Source organism: Scyliorhinus canicula, chromosome 6, assembly GCF_902713615.1.
Source record: "Scyliorhinus canicula chromosome 6, sScyCan1.1, whole genome shotgun sequence".
NCBI lineage: Eukaryota > Metazoa > Chordata > Chondrichthyes > Carcharhiniformes > Scyliorhinidae > Scyliorhinus > Scyliorhinus canicula.
This window is the reverse complement of record NC_052151.1, coordinates 73,025,341-73,052,483: the sequence shown is the minus strand read 5'-3', so window position 1 is coordinate 73,052,483 and position 27,143 is coordinate 73,025,341. Positions and strand designations below refer to the sequence as shown.

General features: G+C 47.0%; 1 protein-coding gene across 1 annotated transcript in view; it reads left to right on the top strand.

Annotated features, from left to right (window-relative positions):
• The window catches only part of me1 (malic enzyme 1, NADP(+)-dependent, cytosolic), a 795,738-nt gene that overhangs the window by 257,552 nt on the left and 511,043 nt on the right, over positions 1–27,143 (top strand). Inside the window, 1 exon segment of the mRNA XM_038799481.1 lies at positions 21,688–21,837. Coding sequence (XP_038655409.1) covers positions 21,688–21,837 — 150 coding nt within the window.

Sequence of the window (27,143 nt, the reverse complement as noted above, 5' to 3'; positions counted from 1 at the left end):
ACCACCATGCTACCCTGCTGCCCCCCCACTGTGCTAAACCAGCCCCCCCAGTACCTGGAGTACTGTGTACAGTTTTGCCCTCCTTACTTGAGAAAGAATGTGCTGGCACTGGAGGATGTGCAGAGGAGGTCACTAGGTTGATTCCGGAGATGAGAGGATTAGCTTATGAGGAGAGACCAAAATGGAGACTGTGTTCACGCCGCTGCGAACGCCGTCATGTTTCACGATGGCACGAAACGGGCGCGGGGACAACCAATTCTGGCCCTCATGGGGCCAGCACGGCGCTGCAGCGGTTCATGCTGCTCCAACCTTATATCCTGGCGCGGACTGGGGGCGGCGCTATACATGCGCAGTGGCAAGGCGCCAACCGATGTATGCACGGTACACTCATGGAACGCTCCGGCCCCGACGCAACATGGCGTGGGGGTTCTGGGGCCAGAAGCGGAACAAAGAAGGCCTTGGGGGGGGGGGGGGGGGGGGGGGGAAGAGAGGAGAGAGGCCTGCCTGCCGATCGCTGAGCCCCCGACCGCGGTCCCACCGGCAGTAATCGGGGGTGAACGGTGCCGGCGGGACTCTGCTGTTTCCGCGCGGCCGCTCGCCCCATCCTGGCTGGTGAATTGCCGGCCCGACCTTGTACAGCGGCCCGTGACCGGTGCTGCGCCAAACATGCCGTCGCAAATGGCGCCGATTCTCCGCACCTTGGAGAATCGCTTGCCCGCGTCAGGGCGGCATGCCGCGGTTGCGGCGATTCTCCGGCCCGGCGCGCGGTTGCGAGAATCGCACCCAGGGTTTCCGTAATCGTGTGCAGCTTCCATTTTACTAGTACCCAATTGTTGTTTTTTCCAAATAAGGGGAAATTTAGCGTGGCCAATTTACCTACCCTGAATCTTTTTGGTTTGTGTAGGTGAGACCAAGGCAGACACGGAGAATGTGCAAACCACACATGGCCAGTGACCTGGGGTCGAGTTCAAACCTCAGCACCGCGAGGCAGCAGGGCTAACCACTGCGCCACTGTGCTTCCCCTTCATCCTCTGTTATCAGAAACTTTGTTCTTTTGACCTCTCCCTGTCTCCCTTGCTTTTCCCTGGGTTTTCGTGTCTGTTTTGAGTTTTTGCTTTTTGCACAGGCGCAAGCGGCCTTCAACCTCTACTACAATGCACAGGGTCCTGACCAGTGTAAAAAATCCGAACCTCGCATGTTCTCAGTCAGGGCATGTGCAGTAGACACAAGATTCCTCAAGGAGATGCTGACCATAGAGCTGAAGACCAAGGCTAGCTTTATTTTATAAAAATAGACATGAAATAGCTTTGAATCTTAGTTTGTGGCACACTTGGTGTGGGGGGGGGGGGGGGGGGGGGGGGGGGCACTCGGTTGATGAGGGTAAACTGGGACAGGAGGATTATTGCTTGTAAAGAGGCACACTGGGTGACTTGATGTGCTGTTTGGGGGATATCAAGAGAAGCACGGATGGACATTGCAGATTTATTTCAAAATTGGCATTCCAGCAGGAGAGTAGGAAGATCTGGCAATACTGAAGGGTTGGTGGAGGGCTTTGGGAAGACAGAGTTCCTGAGAGGGGAGAAATGAAAGAAACCAAGACAACAGAGGCGTCTAGAAGTTTCCAAATTGATGTATTTCAAAATACTGTTTTCTCACCAAGGAGAAAATGCTGGAAAATCTCAGCAGGTCTGGCAGCATCTGAAGGGAGAGAAAAGAGCTAATGTTTCGAGTCCAGGTAGCCCTCTTTTCTGTCTCTACAGATGTTGCCAGACCTGTTCAGATTTTCCAGCATTTTCTCTTTGGTTTGAGATTCCAGCATCCACAGTAATTTGTTTTTATCCAGTGTTTTCTCACAGCTGTGTTTATATTTTATTTTCTCAAACCAGTAGTTGTGTATCTTTTGTGCAATGGTGACTAGAACCAAACACTGTAGTTTGATTAGTACATTGTAATTCCATAGTACAAATGTAGACTTGTATAATGCCATCCTACTGAGCTAATTATATCTTCGCATTACACATTTTCACTATATTATTTGGACATGAAAACATTGTGTTTACTGTTACTCATTGGCCTTTTTCATAATTTAGATTTGATTTATTGTCACTTGGACTGCGGTGTAGCCAAAGGTATTGTTCTGCGACAGTCAAGACAGATCGTTCCATACATGAATAAAAGACATAGGACGTACATGAATACAAAATATAAATACATAGACACAGGCATCAGGTGAAGCACATGCAGTGTAGTACAACTCGGTAGCGAAAATGTGGAGATCAATTCGTCCATAAGGGAATCATTCAGGAGACTGGTAACAGCAGGGAAAATGCTGTTTTTGAACGTGTTGGTGCTTATTCTCAGACTTTTGTATCTCTCGCCTGATGTTGGAAGAGAGAGCAACCTGGGTGGGAGGGGTTTTTGATTATGCTTCCCGCTTTCCCAAGACAACGGGAGGTGGAGGCAGTTAATTGATGGGAGGCAGTTTCATGTGCTGGGCTGTGTTCACCACTCTGTAGTTTCTTAACGGTCTAAGTCGAGCAGTTCCCATACTAGGCAACATTGATGTGGACACTGGTGTGTATGATACTTGGTTCCTGAAGTTAATGACCAACTCCTTAGTTTTGCTGATGGTGAAGGAGAGATTGTTGTTGTTACACAACGCCACTAGATCCTCAAGCTTCCTCCTCGACTCTGACTCATTGTTATTCGTGATCCAACCCACTACGGTAACATAGTAGTTAACACTGTTGTTTCAAGGCGCCAGAGTCCCGGGTTTGATTCCTGGCTTGGATCACTGTGCAGAGACTGCACGTTCGCTCCGTGTCTGCGTGAATTTCCTCCGGGTGCTCCGGTTTCCTCCCACAAGTCTCGAAAGACATGCTTGTCAGGTGAATTAAACATTCTGAATTCTCCTGCTCCGTGTACCCGAATATGCGCTGTAGTATGGAGACTAGGGGATTTTTAACCAATTTCATTGCAGTGTTAATGTAAACCTACTTGTGACATATAAGATTATTATGTCCTGATATATCCTGATGGCGTGGCCGTCGCAACGAGAGTCTCAATGGTCCTTTGCCCATTTCAGGACCTATTCCTTGGTACCTGTGAAACTTGACGATGATCGGCAAGTTTCTCAAGTAGACTTCCATTTAACACTGCTGTGAAGTTACTGTAACAAGCCTCTAGTCGCCACATTCCAATGCCTGTTCAGGTATTTGGAGGGAGAATTCAGAATGTCCAAATTACCTAACAGCATGTCTTTTGGGACTTGTGGGAGGAAACTGGAGTACTCGGAGGAAACTCATGCAGACACAGGCAGAACGTGCAGACTCCACACACAGTGCCCCAAACCGGTGATCGAACCTATGACCCTGGAGTTGTGAAGCAACAGTGCAACCCACTGTGCTATTGTGCTGCCCATATGTGCGGCCGTTCACACCAAAGCTGTCACCGGAAGTCATAACTTAATTGTTAATGAAATCCGTGATGAGAAAATTGAAGTGGATGTTTTCTTTTGACTAAATGAAAATTTTCAAAGAAGTAATCAGGTGTACTGAGAGATTTAAGTTCCACTTTTTCCTCCAGAAGTTCATAGCTTTAGGTAAAACAAGTCCAATGTGATGTAATCAGATTTAGAAAGTGACTGGCATGGGTTGAATTTTATTGCTAAATACAGATCTTCGAATACCTGCATAAAGCAGTGTGAAACTGACGGGCAAATGCTCCACTAGCTGAAAGAACAGAAATATTCATGCTGTAACTAAGTTTTTCTCCTGGTTAATAAAAATGATGCACCAGTGAATGCAGATGCTGTGAAACTAATTGCATCTACTGGATATCACACAGGGAAAGGGTGAGGAACTATGGAAGTAGCTGCGTTTTAAAAGTTCCGTCAGGGATGTATGCACCCACCAGATTTAGCTTCTTCTCTTGCATCTTGCACAGAGATCAAGATTACATGACTTTAAATTGTTAGCCACACAATGTTGGTTCATGCAATTCTTTACCATTCCTGTGTGCTGCTGCTTTGACAGACGTGCCTGAAATTACAATTTTACACTAACTTTTGTCTGAGAAGATTGTTGTTTTTGAAAGCATTTGTAAGAGGAGTTTTCTAACTGGGATGGAAGAGTTCAGTCATGCTGGTGTTGATTTTAAAATGTTTCAGAGCTTTGTGGGTACAAATTATACCCGTTCTTGTAAGTAGTTAAGTAAACCTACAACCAATGCACCAACTAATTTGAATGCTGCATTGCAGACAACTGAGTTTAGGGATCTTGAGACTATTTGAAAAAGGTGTGGTTTATGTTGTGTTATGCTTCTTCATGTAGCATAAGCTGCTTTCTTGATGTATACTCTTGACAAAGAAAGGTTAAGACTTGGAGATAGGTTTAACACATTTATTGAACAGTTAACAATTCTCCTACTTGAGTTCGACTCTCCTGCTGATCTTGCTATAGTAACTCAATCTAACTAACCAGTCTGCTCGAATCCATGCGGTGGGTGTGATGCTTCCTGATCTGCCCCTGTCTCTCGGAGTGTAGCCTATGGAAAGAGAAAGAGCATGTGTGCCCTGTCCTTATATGGGTAGCCCCCTTGTGGTAGTGTCACCTCTGGGTGTGTCTTGACTGCCCATTGGTCGTGTCCTATCTTACTAACCTATTGGTTGAATGTCTGTGTGTCGTGATGTCTCTGGTGCTCCCTCTAGTGTTTGTTTAGTTTATTTAGTTCTAGTGTATCTACATTAACTCCTTGTGTACCTAGAGTGATGCATTTCACCACAGTTTATGCCTCAAAGGAAGGAGTAATCCTTCAACATGTGAGTATTTGTGACAACTGTTTTGTGTGGCTTTCAGTTTAGGTTTTCCTCATCCTTTGTCTTGACATCGTTAAATAATCATACCAATGGATTGGATTGGATTTGTTTATTGTCACGTGTACCAAGGTACAATGAAAAGTATTTTTCTGCGAGCAACTCATCAGATCGTTTTTTTTGATAAACAATTTTATTAAGACACAAGAAACAACAATAATAAAGTGTGCAAAAAAAAAAAAATTGTTATAGTGCAAGAAACCCAGCTCCCCTCCCACATGCACCAGCCTAACTACCCTACCCCTTGCTGATGATTATTTTTCCGCAAAGAAGTTGGTAAATTGTTGCCACCTCCGGGCAAACCCATACAGTGACCCTCTCAAAGCGACCTTCTCCAGTCCGAGAAAGCTCGCCATGCATGCCAGCAGAATTCGTCGCTGGGCTACCAGTGAAGCAAAGGCCAAAACGTCAGCCTCTCTCTCCTCCTGGACTCACTGGTCCTCTTCAACCCCACAAATAGCCACCTCTGGACTCATCACCACCCCTGTTTTCAGTACCCAGGACATAACATCCGTGAACCCCTGCCAGTACCCCCTGAGTTTCGGCATGCCCAAAACGTGGACATGGTTTTCTGGCCCTCCCGAACATTTGGCGCACCTGTCCTCCAATCCGAAAAATTTACTCATCCGGGCCTCTGTCATGTGGATCCAGTGGATAACCTTAAATTGAATCAGGCTGAGCCTGGCGCATGTTTCAGTCGCGTTTACCCTGTTCAACGCCTCCGCCCATAAGCCCTCTTCTGTCTCACCTCCAAGCTCATCCTCCCACTTAAGCTTCAGCTCCTCGGTCTGTTACTCCTCAGCTACCATAAGTTCTTTGTACATATCCGAGACCCTCCCCTTACCCACCCATCCACTGGACACTACCCTGTCCTGGATCCCCCTAAGTGGCAGGCATGGGAAGGACGGAATCTGTCTGTGTAGAAAGTTTTGCACCTGAACTGAACTCATTCCCTCTCGCCAGCCCAAATTTCTCCTCTAACGCCCTCATATGCGGGAAGCTCCCTTCCAAGAACAAATCCCCCATCCTCTCAATCCCAGCCCTCCGCCATGCTCGGAACCCACCGTCCATATTCCCCAGGGCAAACCGGTGATTGTCACAAATTGGGGACCAATCCAATGCTCCCATTCCCCCCACGTGCCTTCTCCATTGGCCTCGGACCGCAAAGTCGCCACCACTATGGGGCTGATGGAGTACCATGCTGGCGTGAGCGGCAGAGGCTACGTAACCAGGGCTGCCAAGCTGGTCCCCCTGCACAAAGCTATTTTGTTGTGCTCTTGACGTAGCATAAGCTGCTTCCTTGATGTGCACTCTGACAAAGGAAGGTTCAGACTTGGAGATAGCTTTAACACGTTTATTAAACTGTTAACAATTCTCCTACTTGGATTCGACTCTCCTGTTAATTCTGAGATAGCTACTCAGACTGACGAACCAGTCTGCTACAATCCAAATGGTGGGTGTGATGTGTTGAATAAACCCTGTGTACTCACTGAGTGTCTCCACTGGAAAGAGGAAGATCATGTGTGCTGTGTCCTTTTATATGGATTGGCGTAATACCCCACTGTGGTAGTGTCACCTCTTTTGTGTATCGTGAATGCCCATTGGTGAAATGAAAATGAAATGAAATGACCAATTCACCTAACCTGCACGTCTTTGGACTGTGGGAGGAAACCGGAACACCCGGAGGAAACCCACGCAGACACTGGGAGAACTATCTGCACAGATAGTGACCCAGGGGGAATCAAACCTGGGATCCTGGCGCTGTGAAGCCACAGTGCTAGTCACTTGTGCTACCCCTATATTCCATCAGTCCTGTGGTAGAGCTCCATGTTCTCACTGCTCTGAGTGAAGACGTTTCTTCTGAATTCTCACTTTGATTTCTTGCTGTCTTGTCTTGTATTGATGCTTTCTAGTTATGTTCTTTTTCAGAAGAGGAAACGTTCTCTGTGTGCATTCAATCTAAACCTTTCATAAAGACCTCAATTTGGTCACCGCTCAGCCTTTGTTTTTCAGTAAAGAGACCCGACCTGCCAATCATTTGTTGATCCATATTAATGCATTTCCTGTATATTTCCAGTGAGACTTAAATGCTAATTTTAAGTAAGTATAATGGCTATTAATAGAGTAAAATGTCCCAAGAAACTTCATAGGTGTGTTATCAAACAAAGCACGGCCCTGAGCTATGCACGGAAATTACTATTGGGACAGATAACAATAGTAGCTTGGAGTAAAAGGTCTAAGTTAAGGAGAGCTTTTGAAGGAGAAAAGAAACGCACAGCTTTAGGGAGAGAATTCCAGAACTTGGATCCTGAACAGGTGAAGGCCTGGATTCCAATGGTGAAATTATTTTTAAAATTGGGAGTGCGCTGGAGGAAAGTTTGATGACTGCAGATAACATGGGGTTGTTGGGCTGGAAGAGAATACAGAGGAAGGAATGAGGCCATGGAGGAATTTGAAAACTAGGAAGATAATTTTATAATTGAGGTGTTGCTGAACTGGGATGTACTGCAGAACAATTAAACAGGGTGGCTGGTGAACCTGACTGCAAGATACAACACTGATTCCAGAGTTTGGATGAGTATAAATCTACAGAGGGGGAAGAGGGAAGTCTAGTCAAGAGTGTGTTGGAATCGTCAGGTCTAAAGGTAACAGACCTTTTAGCAGTAGTTGACGGGCAGAGTCAGGCAATGCCGTGAAGGTAGAAGTAGACGGCCTTGGTGATGGTGCAGGAATATCATTTGACAAAAGGAATGGTATCTTTTTTTAAAAGTGTTTAATTTGCTTTCAAGAATAATAAAACAAAAATGAAATGGATACTCAATCTCTTGCTGCACGTGTACTGTCACAGGTGTGATGATCTATTGGAGGTAAAAGATATTCACCAGCTTCCAGAGAAACTCTTAACAAAATGTTTTGCACATAAAATCCAAGAAGAAAGAAAATATTAGCCAGTGGTGAAATACTTGGCATTTCAAGTTTTTATTGTTTCGATATTTTTCATGCGATTCCAATATATCCCAAGAAACCAAATTAATTTCCAGCTTTTGTGCTTATCCTCAAAAGTGTTTGGGCGCAAATGAAGGACCAAGTTTCAGATTTATATCTGTGGCACCACATTATTTTGAGCACAATAGAATGGAGACAAAGATGTAACTAAAAATTGTTTGATACATTTCTGTTGGGAAGAAATGTTCCTGTACAACATGATTATTTTCTACATTCTTTGCCTATTCACTTCCTGTCTACTAGCTTCAGATAAATACTCTCAGCAACCTACAGAAATAATACTGAAACAATTTTATTGTCAGTCAAGAGCATTATTCAAGATGGGCAGTGAACCTATCATTTCAGTTACAATATTGCGTTCTCCATTCATTTGGTTACTGATAGAGGATAAAACTAGACTTCATAACTGGTTAGGGATATCCTTGCCTGATATCCACATAAACATTTATTACAAACAAGGGATCTCTATAACAATCGAGTGGAATGTCTGTTCAATGTCTCATTCCAATTGACGTGGACTATTTCACTGTGAATTAGGGATTGAACATTGAACTTTACTAGCCTGTGCACCACCTTTATGGCTTGAACAGATTGGGATTTGGCGAAGTGTGCATCTTTAGATTTTTAAAAATAAAATTGGAGTACTGATGCACCATTAATTACACATGAGGCAAGTTGTAGAAGGTGAAGTAATAGTTTTAATACTGTAATATGTAGCCTGTCTGGTGCTGAACCCAGACTGGAGACAGGGCTACAGATCAGTCAACTATATAAAACACCCAGTGGGGCGGAGCCACGGAAGAACAACAATATATAACAAAGTGAGTAACAATGGAACAAAGAGTAACCGAGAATATATACAGCACTGTAAGTAATAGTGGAACTACAATAACAGTGGTTCACCACATTCACCCTCTATTTTAAAGAAAAGTCCAGCGGGGGTGAAGCAGACTTATAGATTAAGCCTATCAGGAGCTTTAACCGTCCGCTGTGATCTCCTCAGTCCCGGCTGTGGTGTGGGGACTGGTGTCGAGACCTGTGACTCCGGGAGCATGTCGTCCTCTTCTTCTTCCAGAAGCGTCGACAGAGAAGGAGACGGTATAGGCGCGGAGGCGATGGTAATGGAGGTAGACGGGGAGGGTCGGGCGGGGAACCAGCGGGTGCCAGGTCCCGGAGGGAGACTGTGTCCTGCCGCCCGTCCTGATGTACCACGTAGGCATATTATTAGCGTGGAAAAGCATAACCCGCTATCGGTTTTGTGGCTCCTCACATGCTTCTGGAGGAGGACAGGCCCTGTGGCTGTCAGCCAGGACGGGAGTGCGACCCCTGAGGTGGACTTCCTAGGAAAGACAAACATACGTGCGTGAGGGGTCTTATTGGTGGCAGTCCACAGAAGCGACCGGATAGAGTGGAGCGCATCGGGAAGGACCTCCTGCCAGCGGGAGACTGGGAGACTTCTAGGCCATAGGGCCAGGAGGCCGGCCTTCCAGCCCGTCGCGTTCTCCCTCTCCACCTGTCCGTTTCCCTGAGTGTTGTAGCTGGTAGTCCTGCTTGAGGCGATGCCCTTACTGAGGAGGAACTGACACAGCTCATCCCTCATGAACGAGGAGCCCCGATCACTGTCGATGTAGGTGGGGAAACTGAACAAGGTGAAGAGATTGTGCAGGGCCTTGACAGTGGCCGAGGTCATGACGGCATGGAATGGCGACGGGAAAACGTGAGTACTCATCAACGTGTTGAGGAAGTAGACGTTACGGTTGGTGGAGGGGATGTGCATTTTGTTGTCGATGCTAAGGCACTCAAAGGGGCGGGAAGCCTTCAACAGGTGCGCTCTGTCTGGCCGATAGAAGTGCGGTTTGCACTCCACGCAGACCTGGCAGTCAATGGTCATGGTCCTGACCTCGATGGAGTAAGGCAGGTTTGCGGCCTTGACAAAATGAAAAAAACGGGTGACCACTGCGTGACAGAGGTCATTGTGGAGGGCCCGATGTCGGTCTACTTGTGCGCTGGCACATGTACCGGAGGACAGGGCATCTGGTGGCTCATTGAGCTTCCCAGGATGATACAAGATGTCGTAATTGTAGGTGGAGAGTTCAATCCTCCACCTCAGAATCTCATTGTTCTTGATCTGCTGTGTATTATTGAACATGAAGGCAACCTCACTGGTCAGTGAGGTCAGTGAATCGCCTGCCGGCCAGGTAATGCCTCCGATGTCGCAGAGCTACCACAATGGCTTGGGCTTCTTTCTCAACAGAGGAGTGTCGAATTTTGGAGCCCTGGAAGGTACGGGAAAAGAAAGGTCTGCCTGCCTGATTGAGGGTAGCGGACAGGGCAAAGTCAGACGCATCGCTCTCCACCTGGAACGGGATGGACTCGTCCACAGCGTGCATCGTTGCCTTGGCCATGTCTGCCTTGATGCGGTTGAAGGCTAGGCGGGCCTCAGCCGACAGGGGAAAAAGGGTGGATTTGTTGAGTGGCCGAGCCTTGTCCACATAGTTGGGTACCCACTGGGCATAGTATGAGAAGAAACCCAGGCATCTCTTCAGGCCCTTGGGGCAGTGGGGAAGGAGAAGTTGCAGGAGGGCGCGCATGCGGGCGGGATCGGGCCGTCGGACTCCGTTTTCCACAACGTAGCCGAGGGTGGCAAGGTGGGTTGTGTGGAAAATGCACTTCTCCTTATTATACGTAAGATTAAGGAGCTGGCGGTGTGAAGGAAACGCTGGAGGTTAGCGTCATGGTCCTGCTGGTCATGGCTGCAGATGGTGACATTATCCAGATATGGGAACATAGCCCGAACTGGTCAACCATTCGGCCCATCACCTGTTGGAAGACCGAGACCCCATTGGTGACGCTGAAGGGGACCCTGAGGAAGTGGTAGAGGGGCCCATCTGCCTCGAAGGCGGTGTATTGGCGGTCCTCCGGGCGGATAGGGAACTGGTGGTACGCGGACTTCAAGTCTGCCGTGGAGAAGACTCGGTACTGCGCAATCTGATTGACCATGTCAGATATGCGGGGAAGGGGATACGCATCAAGCTGCATATACCGGTTGATCGTCTGACTGTAGTCGACGACCATCCGGAGCTTCTCCCCAGTCTTGACGACCACCACTTGGGCTCTCCAGGGGCTGGTATTGGCCTCTATGATCCCTTCCCGCAGGAGTCGCTGGACTTCTGACCTGATAAAGGCCTTGTCCCGAGCACTGTATCGTTTGCTCCTGGTAGCGGCGGGCTTACAGTCCGGGGTGAGGTGAGCGAAGAGCGGGGTTGGGGCAACGTTGAGGGTCGCGAGGCTACAGATGGTGAGAGGGGGCAGGGGTCCACCGAACGTTAGGGTCAGGCTTCAGAGATGGCATTGGAAGTCTACGTCTAATGAAAGGGGAGCGCTGAGATAGGGGAGGACTTAGAGTTTAACGTTAACGTACTCTACGCCATGAATCGCAAGAGCTGCGACACAGTACCCCCGGACCTCTGGATCCGGAAGCCAGGGAGATTGTCTGGGACACAGGAAAAATTCGGAGGGTGCAGCGCCTTACTGTATCCGGATGGACAAACCTGTCTGTGCTCCCGGAGTCGATTAAGCAGGTCGTCTCGTGCCCGTTGATCTGGACAGCCATGATGGAGTTCTTGAGATGACAACGCTGTGACTGGTCGAGTGTGACGGAGGCGAGCTGCGGAAGGTGACTGGTCTGGTCGGTGGTAGCTGATGGCCAAGATGGTGGCCCCAACGAGTCGCATGTAGCGGGTCGCGTCGGAGATGGCGAACAAGATGGCGAACTCCACGGGTCGCACAAGAAAGATGACGCGTTAGAAGGGGGCTGTCCCGACAGGCAAGATACCACGTGGCGGGATTTGAACGTTTTAGGCCGGGCCTGGAAGACTTTTGCAAAGTAGCCCTTCTTACCGCACATACTGCAGGTCGCATTGTGGGCTGGGCAGCGTTGTCTGGAGTGCTGACCCTGGCCGCAGAAGTAGCAGGACGGTCCCCTGGAGTTGGCGGGCTGCTGCGCAGCACAGGCCTGTGACACCCCCGGATCGGGTGATGGCTGCGCCCAGGACGCCCACGAGGATGCCGTGTGGTTGGACGTGAAGGCATCCATATTCTGGAAGGCCGCTTCCAGGGAGTTCGTGAGCCGCACCGTGTCGTTTAGGTCGAGGGTACCCCCTTCGAGCAGGAGCTGACGGATGTAGTCAGACCTAACGCCGGCCACATAAGCGTCCCGGATCAGGAGCTCGGTATGTTGAACTTCCGTTACTGCCTGGCAGCTACAATTCCGGGCGAGTACCCGCAGGTCACACAGGAACTCTGCCAAAGATTCTCCTGGGCGCTGACGCCTCATGGCGAGGAGGTGCTGGGTGTACACCTCGTTTACTGCCCTCACGTACTGCCCTTTGAGGAGTTTAATCACCTCGTCGTACCTGACCGCGTCTTTAATGAGGGTAAATATTCGGTGGCTCACCCGGGCGTTGAGGACCCGAAGCTTTTGCTCCCCTGAGACGGCATCAGTGGAAGAGTCGAGGTAGGCCTCGAAACAGCTTCGCCAGTGCTGGAAGATCGCAGTGGCGTCAACTGCCTGTGGATTCAGGTCCAATCGCTCAGGCTTATCCATCGTACTATCTTAAGAGTATTAAATTGATGGTGCATCAATTACACACGAGACGAGTTGTAGAAGAGTTGTACTAGTTTTCATACTCTTAAGATGTAGCCTGTCTGGTGCTGAACCCAGACTGGAGACAGGGCTACAGATCAGTCAACTATATAAAACACCCAGTGGGGCAGAGCCACGGAAGAACAACAATATATAACACTGAGTAACAATGGAACAAACAGTAACCGAGAATATATACAGCGCTGTAACAGTGGAACAACAGTGGAACTACAATAACAGTGGTTCGCCACAAGTACCTAATTCGTTTTTTCAATTAAGGGGCAATTTAGCGTGGCCAATCCACCTACACTGTACATCTTTGGGTTATGGGGATGAAACCCATGCAAGCACAGGAAGAATGTGCAAACCCCAGTCGCATAGTGACCCAGGCCAGGATCGAACCTGCGAGCCACTGCACCACAATGCTGCCCTTAAATATCTTTAGAAATCGCTTATGAATATTTGTATTCAGAATTATTCATACCTTATGAAGCTATTCAGGAGTATCTCATAATGTTGTAAACTCTTATGTTGATTATGCAGTAAAACAATTCTTGTTGAACAAAGAAAAGTACAGCACAGGAACAGGCCCATCAGCCCTCCAAGCCTGAGCTGACCATGCTGCCCATCTAACCCAAAACCTTCTCCATTTCTGGGGTCTGTATCCCTTTATTCCCATCCTATTCATGTATTTGTCTTCATTTATTATAGTCACAAATAGGCTTACATTAACACCGCAATGACGTTTCTGTGAAAATCGCCTCATCTCTGCACTACGGCGCCTGTTCATGTACACAGAAGAATTCAGAATGTCCGATTCACTTAACAGCACGTCTTTTGGGACTTGTGGGAGGAAACATGAGCATCCGGAGGAAGTCCACACAGACAGTGACCCAAATGGGAATTGAACCCGGGACCCTGGTGCTAACCACTGTGCTACTGTGTCAAGATGCTCCTCAAATGTCACGATCGGGCCTGTTTCCTCCATCACCTCTGGCAGCGAGTTCCAGGCACCCACTACCCTCTGTTATAAAAAAAACTTCTCTCGCAGATCTCCTCTGAACATTGCCCCTTCTGTCTTCTAGTAATTTTCACTTCCACCCTGGAAAAAGCTTCTGACTATCCACTCTGTCCACACTGTACTTTTGTAGACTTTTATCAGGTTGCCCTCAACCTCCGTCGTTCCAGTGAGAACAAACTGAGTTTATCCAACCTCTCCTCGTAGCTAATGCCCTCCATACCAGGCAACATGTTGTTAACACTTTTCTGTACTCTCTCCAATGCCTCGAGGTCCTTCTGGTAGTGTGGCAACCAGAATTGAACACCATATGGCCGAACTAAGGTTCTGTATAGTTACAGCTTGACGTGCCAATTTTTATACTCTTATGTCCCTGCCAATGATGGGAAACATGCCGTATGCCTTCTTGACTACCTTCTCCACCTGCGTTGCCAATTTCAGTGACCCGTGATCCTGTACACGTGGACCTAGATCCCTCTCCCTGTCAATTCTCTTAAGGGTTCTGTCATTTCCTGTATATTTCCCATCTGTATTTAACTTTACATAATTACCTCACATTTGTCCGGATTAAACTCTATCTGCCATCTCTCCGCCTAAGTCTCCAACCGATCTATATCCTGCTGTATCCTCTGACAATCCTCAACGCTATCTGCAATTCCACCAACCTTTGTCGTCCGCAAACTTACTAATCAGACTGTGGTGATCCATTGTGTAATTGTGTATGTGCCTGTATTAGGGGATGTACAGTAGTACCTGTGCTACAGGTTTGCCGGTAGCCCCTGCCGGCTAGCTCCGCCCACAAGGAGCCGTATAAATATGCATGAGTTCTCCTGAGCAGCCATTCTACCTGCTGCAGTCGGAGGATAAACATCTAACTGTAATAAAGCCTCTATTGTACCCATTTGAGTCTTTAGTACGATTGATAGCGCATCACAGACCAGTTACAGTTTCCTCCAAATCATTTAAATATACTACAAACAGGAAAGGTCCCAGCACTGATCCCTGCGGAACACCACGAGTCACAGCCTTCCATTTGGAAAAGCACACTTCCACTGCTACCCTCTGTCTTCTATGACCTAGCCAGTTCTGTATCCATCTTGCCAGCTCACCTCTGATCCCATGTGACTTCACCTTCTGTACCATTCTGCAATGAGGGACCTTGTGAAAGACCTTACTGAAGTCCATGTAGACAACGTCCACTGCCCTACCTTCATCAATCATCTTTGTTACTTTATCGAAAAACTCAATCAAGTTAGTGAGACATGACCGCCCCTTCACAAAACCATGCTGCCATTCGCTGAGAGGTCCACATGCCTCCAAATGTGAGTGAAGCCTGTCTTGAAGAATCCTCTTCAATAAATTCCCTACCACTGACGTACGACTCACTACTCCATAATTTCCTGGATTATCCTCGCTACCCTTCTTAAACAAAAGAAGAACATTAGCTATTTTCCAGTCCCCTAGGACCTTGTAGCCTATGAGGTGACAAAGATTTCTGTCAAGGCCCAGCAATTTCCTCCTTGCCTCCCTCAGTATTACGGGGTAGATCCCATCGGGCCCTGGGACTTGATACAGCAGGATATAGATCGGTTGGGTTTTTTCAAGATGCCCAACACCACCTCCTTTTTTATCTTAATGTGACCCAGATGATCTACACCCTTCCCCAGACTCAACATCCACCAAATCCTCTTTGGTGAAGACTGATGCAAAGTACTCATTTAGTACCTCGTCCATTCTTCTGGCTCCATGCATAGATTCCCTCTCCTGTTCTTGAGTGGACAAAACCTTTTCTTGTCTCCCCTCTTGTTCTTTATATATGTAAAAAAGCCTTGGGACTTTCCTTGATTCTGTTTGCCAATGACTTTTCGTGATCCCTATCCCTCCTGACTCCTTGCTTAAGTTCCTTTCTATTTTCATTCGATTCCTAATGGACTTTGTCTGTTCCCAACCTTCTAGCCCTTACAAATGCTTCACTTTGCTTTTGGACTAGGTTCAGAATATCCCTTGTTATTCTAGGTTTCCGAAACTTGCCATACTTATCTTTCTTCCTCTCAGGAACATGCCTCCAACATGCCAGCTATTGATTTACCCTCAAACATTTGCTCCAAATCTAGATTCTTCAGTTCCTGCTGAATATTGTTATAATTAGCCTTCCCCGAATTTAGCAACTTCACCCAAGGGCGACACTTATCTTTATCTAACAGTACCTTAAAACTTACTAAATTATGGTCACTGTTCCCAAAATGCTCCTCTACTGAAAATGCCCACCTGGGTGAGCTCATTTCCTAGTACCAGGTCGAATATAGCCCTATCCCTAATTGGACTACCTACATATTGTTTCAAGAAGCCCTCCTGGATGCTCCTTCCAAACTAAAAGGGGCTGTTTAGCACAGGGCTAAATACTGGCTTTGAAAGCAGGCCAGCAGCACGGTTGGATTCCCGTAATAGCCTCCCCGAACAGGCGCCGGAATGTGGCGACTATGGGGTTTTCCCTAATTGGACTATCTACATATTGTTTCAAGAAGACCTCCTGGATGCTCCTTCCAAATTAAAAGGGGCTGTTTAACACAGGGCTAAATCGCTGGCTTTGAAAGCAGACCGAGCAGGCCAGCAGCGCGGTTCGATTCCCGTAACAGCCTCCCCGAGCAGGCGCCGGAATGTGGCGACTAAGGGCTTTTCACAGTAACTTCATTTGAAGCCTACTCGTGACAAGCGATTTTCATTTTCATTTTCAACTCTGCCACATCCAAGCCCCTAGCACTAAATGAGTCCCAGTTAATATCGTGGAAGTTAAAATTGCCCCCCCACAACAACCCTGTTGCTTTTACACCGTTCCAAAATCTATCAACATGTCTGCTGCTCTATCTCCCGCTAGCAGTTGGGAGGCCTGTAGTAAACTGACCCTTGCTTTTCCTCGTGCAAGAAGTGTGTCCAGCTGCAGCTCCTGTTAGACCGCTTGACGGCTCTGAAGCTGAGGGTGGACTCGCTTTGGAGCATCCGCGATGCTGAGGACATCGTGGATAGCACGTTCGCTGAGTTGGTGACACCGCAAGTGAAAATTACTGGGGAGATAGAAAATGTGTGACCAAAAGACAGCAAGAGTAGGAAGGCAGTGCAGGTGTCTCCTGTGGACATCTCCCTCCAAAACAGATATACCGTTTTGGATACTGTTGAGGGACGTGGCTCACCAGGGGAAGCCAGCAGTAGCCAGGTTCAGTGCACCATGGCTGGATTTGCTGCGCAGGAGGGGAGGAAGAAGAATGGCAGGGTTATAGTGATAGGGGACTCAATCATAAGCGGAATAGAGGCGGGTCTGCGGATGCAATTGAAACTCCAGGATAGTATGTTGCCTCCCTGGTGCAAGGGTCAAGGATGTTGTGGAGCGGCTGCAGGACATTCTGGGGGGATGGTGAACAGCCAGCTGTCGTGGTGCACATAGGCACCAACGATATAGGTAAGAAAAATGGGATGAGGTCCTACAAGCTGAATTCAGGGAGTTAGGAGTTGAACTAAAAAGTAGGACCTCAAAGGTGGGAATCTCAGGATTGCTACCAGTGCCATGAGCTAGTCAGAATAGGATGTAATAATAGATGGGATGAATGGAAAATTAGGAGAAAAGTTAAAAGGAAAAATAACTTAGGGGAGGTTACTGATAGAGGTGTTAAGATTCAAAACGGAGGTATAAAAGCCAACAGAAGGGTACATTACTTGAATGCTCATAGTATTCAGCATAAGGTAAATGAGTTGATGGCGCAAATCATCGTGAATGACTATGATTTAGTAGCCATTACTGAAACATGGATAAAGGATGGTCACGACTGGGAGTTAAATATCCAAGGGTATCAAACTATTCGGAAGGACAGGGTGGATGGTAAGGGAGGTGGTGTAGCTGTTATTTAAGGATGACATCTGGGCAGTAGTGAGGGATGACATCGGTGCTATGGAGGATAAGGTTGAATCTATTTGGGTGGAAATCAGGAACAGTAAGGTGAAGAAGTCACTGATAGGAGTAGTCTATAGGCCACCAAATAGTAACATTACGGTGGGGCAGGCAATAAACAAAGAAATAACTGATGCACGAAGAAATGGTACAGCAGTTGTCATGGGGAATTTTAATCTACATGTCGATTGGTTTAACCAGGTTGGTCAAGGCAGCCTTGAGGAGAAGTTTATAGAATGTATCTGCGATAGTTTCCTAGAACAGTATGTAATGGAACCTACGAGGGAACAAGCGAACCTAGATCTGGTCCTGTGCAATGAGACAGGTATGATTAATGATCTCATAGTTAGAGATCCTCTCGGAAGGAGTGATCACAATATGGTGGAATTTAAAATACAGATGGAGGGTGAGAAGGTGAAATCAAATACCAGTGTTTTGTGCTTAAACAAAAGAGATTACAATGGGATGAGAGAAGAGCTGGCGAAGGTAGACTGGGAGCAAAGACTTTATGGTGAAACAGTTGAACAGTGGAGAACCTTCCAAGCGAGTTTCACAGGGCTCAGCAAAAGTTTATACCAATAAAAAGGAAGGATATCTTAAGAACATAAGGGAGAGTATCAAATTGAAGGAAAAAGCATACAAAGTGGCAAAAATTAGTGGGTGACGAGAGGATTGAGAAATCTTTAAGGGGCAACAGAAAGCTGCTAAAAAAGCTATAAAGAAGAGTAAGATAGATTATGAGAGTGAACTTGCTCAGAATATAAAAACAGATAGTAAAAGTTTCTACAAATATATAAAACATAAAAGAGTGGCTAAGGTAAATATTGGTCCTTTAGAGGATGAGAAGGGAGTTTTAATAATGGGAGATGAGGAAATGGCTGAGGAACTGAACAGGTTTTTTGGGTCGGTCTTCACCGTGGAAGACCCAAATAACATGCCAGTGACTGATTGAAATGAGGCTATGATATGTGAGGACCTTGAGATGATTGTTATCACTAAGGAGGTAGTGATGGGCAAGCTAATGGAGCTAAAGGTAGACAAGTCTCCTGGCCCTGATGGAATGCATCCCAGAGTGCTAAAAGAGATGTCTAGGGAAATTGCAAATGCACTAGTGATAATTTACCAAAATTCACTAGACTCTGGGGTGGTCCCGGCGGATTGGAAATGAGCAAACGGGACACCACTGTTTAAAAAAGGAGGTTGGCAGAAAGCGGGCAATTATAGGCCAGTTAGCATAACTTCAGTAGTAGGGAAGATGCTGAAATCGATCATCAAGGAAGAAATAGTGAGGCATCAGGATGGAAATTATCCCATTGGACAGACGCAGCATGGGTTCATAAAGGGCAGATCGTGCCTAACCAATTTAGTGGAATTCTTTGAGGACATTACCAGTGCGGTAGACAATGGGGAGCCAATGGATGTGATATATCTGGATTTCCAGAAAGATTTTGACAAGGTGCCACACAAAAGGTTGCTGCATAAGATAAAGATGCATGGCATTAAGGGTAAAGTAGTAGCATGCATAAGAGGATTAATAGAAAGCAAAGAGTGGAGATTAATGGGTGTATCTCTGGCTGGCAATCAGTAGCTAGTGGTGTCCCTCGGGGATCAGTGTTGGGCCCACAATTTGCCGTTGGGGACCAAGTGCAATTTGTCCAAGTTTGCAGACGACACTAAGATGAGTGGCAAAGCAAAAAGTGCAGAGGATACCGGAAGTCTGCAGAGGGATTGGATGGTTTGCGTGAATGGGCTAGGGTCTGGCAGATGGAATGCAATGTTGACAAATGTGAGGTTATCCATTTTGGTAGGGATAACAGCAAAAGGGATTATTATTTAAATGATAAAATATTAAAGCATGCTGCTGTGCAGAGAGACCTGTGTGTGCTAGTGCATGAGTCACAGAAAGTTGGTTTACAGGTGCAACAGGTGATTAAGTAGAAAAATGGAGTTTTGTCCTTCATTGCTAGAGGGATGGAGTTTAAGACTAGGGAGGTTATGCTGCAATTGTATAAGGTGTCAGTGAGGCCACACCTGGAGTATTGTGTTCAGTTTTGAACTCCTTACCTGAGGAAGGACGTACTGGAGTTGGAGGGTGTGCAGAGGAGATTTACTAGGTTAAGCCCAGAATTGAGGCTGTTGGATTACGAGGAGAAGTTGAGTAGACTGGGACTGTACTCATTGGAATTTAGAAGGATATGGAGGGGATCTTATAGAAACATATAAAATTATGAAGGAAATAGATAGGATTGATGCGGGGAGGTTGTATCTACTAATGGGTGAAAGCAGAACTAGGGAGCATAGCCTCAAAATAAGGGGAAGTAGATTTAGGACTGAGTTTAGGAGGAACCTCTTCACCCAAAGGGTTGTGAATCTATGGAATTCTCTGCCCAGTGAAGCAGTTGAGGCTCCTTCATTAAATGTTTTCAAGGTAAAGATGGATAGTTGTTTAAAGAATAAAGAGTTATTATGATGTTCAGGCCGGAAAGTGGAGCTGAGTCCACAAAAGATCAGCCATGATCTCATTGAATGGCGGAGCAGGCTCGAGGGGCCAGATGGTCTTCTCCTGCTCCTAGTTCTTGTGTAAACCCCCAAAATTGTGATGGCCCCCTTCCTATTCTTGAGCTCTACCTATATTGCCTCACTGCAAGAGCCCTGAGGTGTCCTCTCGCTGTTTCACAGTACAGCTGTGATATTCTCTTTATGATAGTGCAACTCCCCATCCCTTTTACATCCACCTCTGTCCTGCCTGAAACATTAAAATCCCGGAACGTTTAGTTGCCAATGTTGTCCCTCCCTCAACCAAGTCTTTATTATGGCATCCAAGTACTAATACAAGCTCTTCAGTTCATCTGTCTTGTTATACTTCTCGCATTGAAACAAATGCACTTCAGACCATCAATCCCACAATGTTCTGCAACATCTCCCATCCTGCTCTTCCCGAGTCTTACTGGCTCCATTCTCTCGTTCCCCAAATTTCGCGGCCAGGATATTTATGCCCATCAGTTTAGATGCAACAGGTCCTGCCTGCCCTGGAAGTGATCCCAATGGTCCAGATATCTGAAACCCTCACTCTGCACCAGCTGTTTAGCCGCGTGTACTATCTTCCTATTTCTAGCCTCTCTGGCACGTGGCACGGAGAGTAATCCCAAAATTACCCCCCTAGACATCCTGTTTTTTATCTTTCTACTTAACTCCCTGAACTCCTGCTGCAGGACCTTGTCACTCTTCCTGCCTACGTTGTAAGTACCAATATGTATCACGACCTCTAGCTATTCACCCTCCCCCTTCAGAATGCCCCCTGCCCTTTCAGGCATTATGGACCCTGGCACCAGGGAGGCAACATATACCATCCTGGAGTCTCTTTCACATCCACAGAAGCGCCATCTGTACCCCTGACTGTAGAGTTCCCCAAAACTATTGCTGTTCTGTGCTTTGACCCTCCCTGCTCAACAACAAAACCAGCTGTGGTGCCACTGTTCTGGTTGCTGCTGCTGTTTTCCCCTGATAGGCTAATCCCCCCACCCCTACAGTATCCAGAATGGTATACTTGTTAGAGAGGGGGACAGTCACAGGGAATTCCTGCACTGACTGCCTGCCCCGTCTACGGTTGTATCTCTGATTTTGAATGTAGCAACTTTAATGAATTGTAATGATTTATTAAAGGATGCTCCTTGAAACTTGCCTTCTGTTTTTATTTAGTAAGAATTTGCATTATTTGTGTGATGGAGTGGACATTTGATTTTTAATTGGTGAATTTAACTGCTCCTTCTGTAAACTTTGGCCTATCATCAGCATGAAACTCATCTTTATAGTTCCCATTCAAGAGACTTTTGCTCATGAATATGGGCAGACTTCAGGCCCAGAGTCTCCATTAAAATTGTATTGTTCAAATGTACAATGCCAGTCAGTTCAAATAGATAGTTGAATTGGAAAGATGTGCACTAATGTAAATATATTTAACCTTTTAAAGCCTCAGTTGGTAATTGCAAGAGTAGAATAATTGCAACAAGAGGAAGCTTTTGTCCTAATTCAGTGTTCATATTTCGATGCAATTGCAGGTTTAAAAGAAAAAGTACATACAATATGTACAGAATATATTCGTGTGCTGCTTTTATAACTTGTCTAATGGAATATATTTTGACTGCTTTCTTCACTTCTACAAATTTATATTTTCTTAACTTGTACTTTTAAAACATTATTTTAAGGTACATATTTCTAATGGCTCTTCAAGACCGGAATGAAAAGCTCTTCTACAGAGTACTGACTTCAGACATTGAAAGATTCATGCCCATTGTTTACACACCCACTGTGGGCCTGGCTTGTCAACAGTATGGACTTGCATTTCGCAGACCAAGGTAAGAGATAGATTCACTGACATTCACATCTATGGTGAAGACAATCAGTTAGACAAACTCAAAGAAATTAAAATTGTTTTTCATTTGGAGTGGCATAAACAATTGCAGCTGTTACCATGTTGACCAATCAGTATGTTTTCTTTAGTATACATTTTCATTAGTTTTTCAATTTTTACAAATAACACAAACTCTCAAAATTGGTACAGTATGAACACTTTTGCATACATAGAACATAGAACATAGAACAATACAGCACAGAACAGGCCCTTCGGCCCTCGATGTTGTGCCGAACAATGATCACCCTACTTAAACCCACGTAACCCGTATACCCATAACCCAACAATCCCCCCATTAACCTTACACTACGGGCAATTTAGCATGGCCAATCCACCTAACCCGCACATCTTTGGACTGTGGGAGGAAACCGGAGCACCCGGAGGAAACCCACGCACACACGGGGAGGACGTGTAGACTCCACACAGACAGTGACCCAGCCGGAAATCGAACCTGGGACCCTGGAGCTGTGAAGCATTGATGCTAACCACCATGCTACCGTGAGGCCACATGAATGGAGAAAAAGACAGGAGAATGTTAACACAATCGATTCTTAAATTTTATGACCCTAGCAGACAACAAGGTTGGCAGCATCTATAAAGGATACAATAACGTAAGCAACGCATTCATCTTAATCTATGTGATCTTGCCCAACCACTATATCGGTAAGGAGGACCAACTGAGCAGGCCCCACCTAATACACACAATTGACTGGTGGATGTTTGCCACATACAAATGTTTGGAGGGGGTAACTGCAATGCCCAAATAAGTAAACCCTGAAGGGGACCAACAAAATGGAAAATTAACAAAGGGGGGGTCTCCCTCTAAGCCAACCCACTGGAATACCTCAGACTTTGTGAAATTGATTTTGTAATACCACATCAATAATAGTGGGAACAGAAATGTCTGGCTTAAATACAATCAGCAACACTTCATCCGGGTGTAGCGTGAGCTTCCCTCCATAATGTAGCCCAAAAATTAAAGCTTCCTGTCTAATTGCTTTCGCTAGGGACTCGATAGCTATTGCAAACAATAACTGGGATAAGCGGCATCCCTTGTTGGAGGAAAAATTGTCAGACCTACATCGTTCGTAAGCACCACCGCCAGAGGACTTTGACAAAGCACCTGTATCCATTTAACATACTCCCCATCCAATCTCCATGTCTGCTGTGTATAAAATAAATAATTCCATTCCACCCGGTTGTAAGATTTCTCTTCATCTAAGGAAATCAGAGAACGTTTGCAATTTTGGAAAATTCCTTTTTTGTTTAAAGATAATTGAGGGTATTTTCAAATATTTACAAAGACATGAAGACTCAAAGAGCCATTACAAACAACCAACAATATAATAAGATATCTAACACTAATTATGAACTTTCCCTCCTATCTCCCCCTTTTTTTATCCAGACTAACCCTTGCCCCCTTCTCCCTTAACAAAGAAAAAATAAGAAAGAGACAAAACAGTCCTGTGCACTGTTGACCACCTTAAATTGTATCAGGCTGAGCCTGGCGCACGACGACTCTCCTCAGGGCCTCTGTAATGAAAAGGGTTTCTGTTACTCCACAACAGGCTGGAATTGGGTGTCACAGATAACTGTGGGTGTCTCTCTCTTGCAAGTGTTAAAACCATGACCCGGAAGTGTCGCACTGGGACAGCTTCGCGAGAGAGAGGGGGCAAGTCTCACTATTTATACCTAACCAGTGAGGTTGTCCTTATGCCACACTAGTTACCTTGACTGCCACCAACGCCTATGTGAGTCTCTCTCCTGTGATGGTGAAATGTCACCCGGAAGTGCCCCACGAGTGCAACTTCGCAAGAGAGAGAGAAAGAGCGACCATTGTTTATTCCTGACCAGTAGCCTCTCTTGAGTGAGCATGTTCGAAGTGCTCAGATTCCCTTTTCCGGTCCTTGACTACGGGATTATGTCCTGGCAATTATTGTGACTTGACCAGAGCGGACAGTCAAAGGAAGGTGAGAACCACAATATTGGTAGTTTTAAAATAATTGATTTATTCAAGAGAAATTAAGTCTTCTGCAACTCAGATTAACCCACACACCGATTATGAAATACTATGTGTAAAACAAGAGACTAAATGGCACATCGAAAATCTTACAGCTTACACAGATTTACTTTAGCGACACAAACACAGATACATTCACTCACCCACCCCAAACCACAACAAGCTATACTAATTGGGAGTTTTCTGTGAGCTGGAGGAATATACTCACCGCTCCAGGGGCAGGATAGTTTGAAAAAAACATTGACACAGATTTCTTTCGATCTTCTTCCAAGCTATCTGGTCCTTGCCGCTGTTGTTCCTTTAGTTCTCGTGATCGGTTTTCAGCCAGGCGAAGCATGTGTCAGGCAAGAGAGTAGAGCAGAGTTCTTGCAGGGGAGCAGAGTTCCTTTCTTTTCTTCACAGTTCCTCAGACTTGACTTTTTAAGGGCAAAACCCTGAATTGGTCAAACACTGACCCTCCTACTGGTGAGTTCCAGGACAAAGGAAACTTTTCTGATTGTTGACAGAATGGAAGTGATCAAGTTCCCCAATCACAAGGTGTCATAATGTAATTTGATTTTACAAAAACTTGCAATGTCTCTGGTTTCTACTGGTCTCTCGACAATGGTCGTTGGAGCCAACTTTGTTATCTCATTAAGGCATTGTGCTTCCGTCTGGCCAGGACAATAAGTGATTTGCATTTCAACTGCCGCTGGTCTCTTGATGAGATTAGGCTGTTTCATGACTCATGGCCTGTTTGTCTTGATTCCGTTGTCTGCCTGATCTGCTCAAATAAACTGGAATTTTGGTCCTTTGATGAGTTTGCTACAATTTACACCATCTCCCATAATCCCCCCTACCCCACTTTCTCTTCACCTCCCCTATTGGGGCTCCCTCCCAATCCATCAGTTCCTTATAGATCTCTGAGGACTTCCGGTTGCGGCTATGACTAGCTAAGCCGCACATTTGGAAGCTCCTGCAACAAAGGTGTTTTTGGGCCAATTGGAGGGCCCCAACGGCGCTGAAAAAACGAATCCCGGTGGGGGAAGGTCCCCTGAGGAGAACTAGACCGATTTTATGGTCGGTACCCGGAGCGGAGCGGCAAGAAAAACGGCAGCAGCTCCCCAAAAAAAGCGGGGGAAGAAAATCAAAATGGCGGCCGGCGGTGCACCGGAGGAGTGGAAGAAATGGGCGGAGGAGCAGCAGGCCGCTCTCCTCCGTTTTTTCACGGAGATGAAAGTGGAACTCTTAGAGTCCATGAACGCGACGGCCACCAGGTTGGTGGGAGCCCAGGCGATCCAAGAGGCGTCGATTAAAGATCTGCAGCAGGAGATGGCCGCGAGGGAGGAGGAGGCCACAGTCATCGGGGCAAAGGTGGAGGCGCACGAGGCACTCCACACGAAGTGGCAGAGCCGCTTCGAGGAGCTGGACACTCGGATGAGGAGGAAAAATTTGAGGATCCTGGGCCTGGAAGAAGGCCTGGAGGGGTCGGATCTCCCGGGATATGTGGCGGAGATGTTGAGCTCCCTGATGGGGGAAGGGGCCGGTCCGGCGCCCCTGGAATTGGAAGAGGCATACCGGGTCATGGCCAGGAGGCCTAGGGCAAACGAGCCCCCGAGGGCGGTGCTGGTGCGGTTCCAGCGGCTAAGTGACCGAGAGAAAGTCCTGAGGTGGGCTAAAAGGGAGAAAAGCAGCAAGTGGCAGAACTCGACGGTAAGGGTGTACCAGGACTGGAGTGCGGAGGTGGCAAAGCGGCGGGCCCGGTACAACCGGACAAAGGCGGTGCTACACGCGAAAAAGATCAAATTTGGAATGTTGCAACCGGCGCGCTTGTGGGTCACCTACAAGGACCAACATCATTATTTCGAGTCCCCAGAGGAGGCCTGGACCTTTGTACAAGAGGAAAAGTTGGACACGAACTAAAACCTGGGAGCACCGGCGGTCGTAGCCGCCGGGGGACTCTGGATTGTGCAAGTGGCCCTTTTCTTTTTCAGGCCAGGTCGGAACTGGGTAACAGTTTCGTGGAGTGTTTGGGGTGTTTTTTCTCGAACGGTTGACTTTTCTGAATATTTTGAAGGTTTCGAGTTGTTGGGTGTTTCTGTATATTTGTACTGTTGAAATCTCTAGTGTGGGTCGTTGGCTTCTTATGGGGTGTTTTTTCCCGTTTCCAATTTCCCTTAGTTATTTACCCCTCCTACCCTTTTTCTTTGGGTGCTTGGGGGGGTTTTTTGGTTCTTTTTTTTCTTTTCGGGTTATGGTTATCTGCGGTTATTTATACTGTTTGATGGAGGGTGATGGTTGGGCACGCGGTTAGTTGATAGTTAGTTAATTATTTTGTTATTTAAGTATGTAGTTAAGTATTTATGTATGTAGTTGCCATTGGGTATTTGTATTTATAGCGTTAAGTTGGGGAGACGGGACGGGGGGGAGCGGGTTGATTATGCGGGTCTTTCTCGGGGGTTTTAAGGGGATCTTTCACGGGCGCAGATGGGGTGAACCGGGAGGAGTCGGAATGTGGCAGGAGCAGCCGGGTCAGCGGAGACCAGCTGACTCTCGGGAGTACGATGTGGGGTACATCGCGGCTAGGAGGGGTCCTAGCCGGGGGGGGGGGGGGGGGGGGGAAGGGGAGGGGACTGGGGGGGGACACCGGGTTGCTGCTAGAAAGACCAGGGACGAGAAGGGGAGAGCCGGGGGGGGTGGGGGGGGGGGGGGGCCATCGCTATGGGAAGCGGGTCAGAAAAGAAGGGATGACCCGGGGCGAGCAAGGGACAAGACATGGCTAATCGACAGGGAGTAGGGACGGGTCGCTCTGCGACCCGATTGATCACGTGGAACGTAAGGGGGCTGAATGGGCCGGTCAAAAGATCAAGGGTCTTCTCACACCTGAAGGGACTGAAGGCTGATGTAGCAATGCTGCAGGAGACTCATTTGAGGGTAGCAGATCAGGTCCGCCTGAGAAGGGGGTGGGTGGGACAGGTGTTCCACTCAGGCTTGGATATCAAGAACCGGGGGGTGGCGATTTTGGTGGGAAAGAGAGTGTCGTTTGTGGCGGCAGAGGTGGTGGCAGACAAGGAGGGCAGGTACGTGATGGTGAGGGGTAGGCTGCAGGGAGAGAGTGTGGTACTGGTAAATGTGTATGCCCCGAACTGGGACGACGCGGGTTTTATGAGGCGCCTGCTGGGCCTCATCCCGGGACTGGAGGCAGGGGGCCTGATCATGGGAGGGGACTTTAATACGGTGTTAGACCCTGG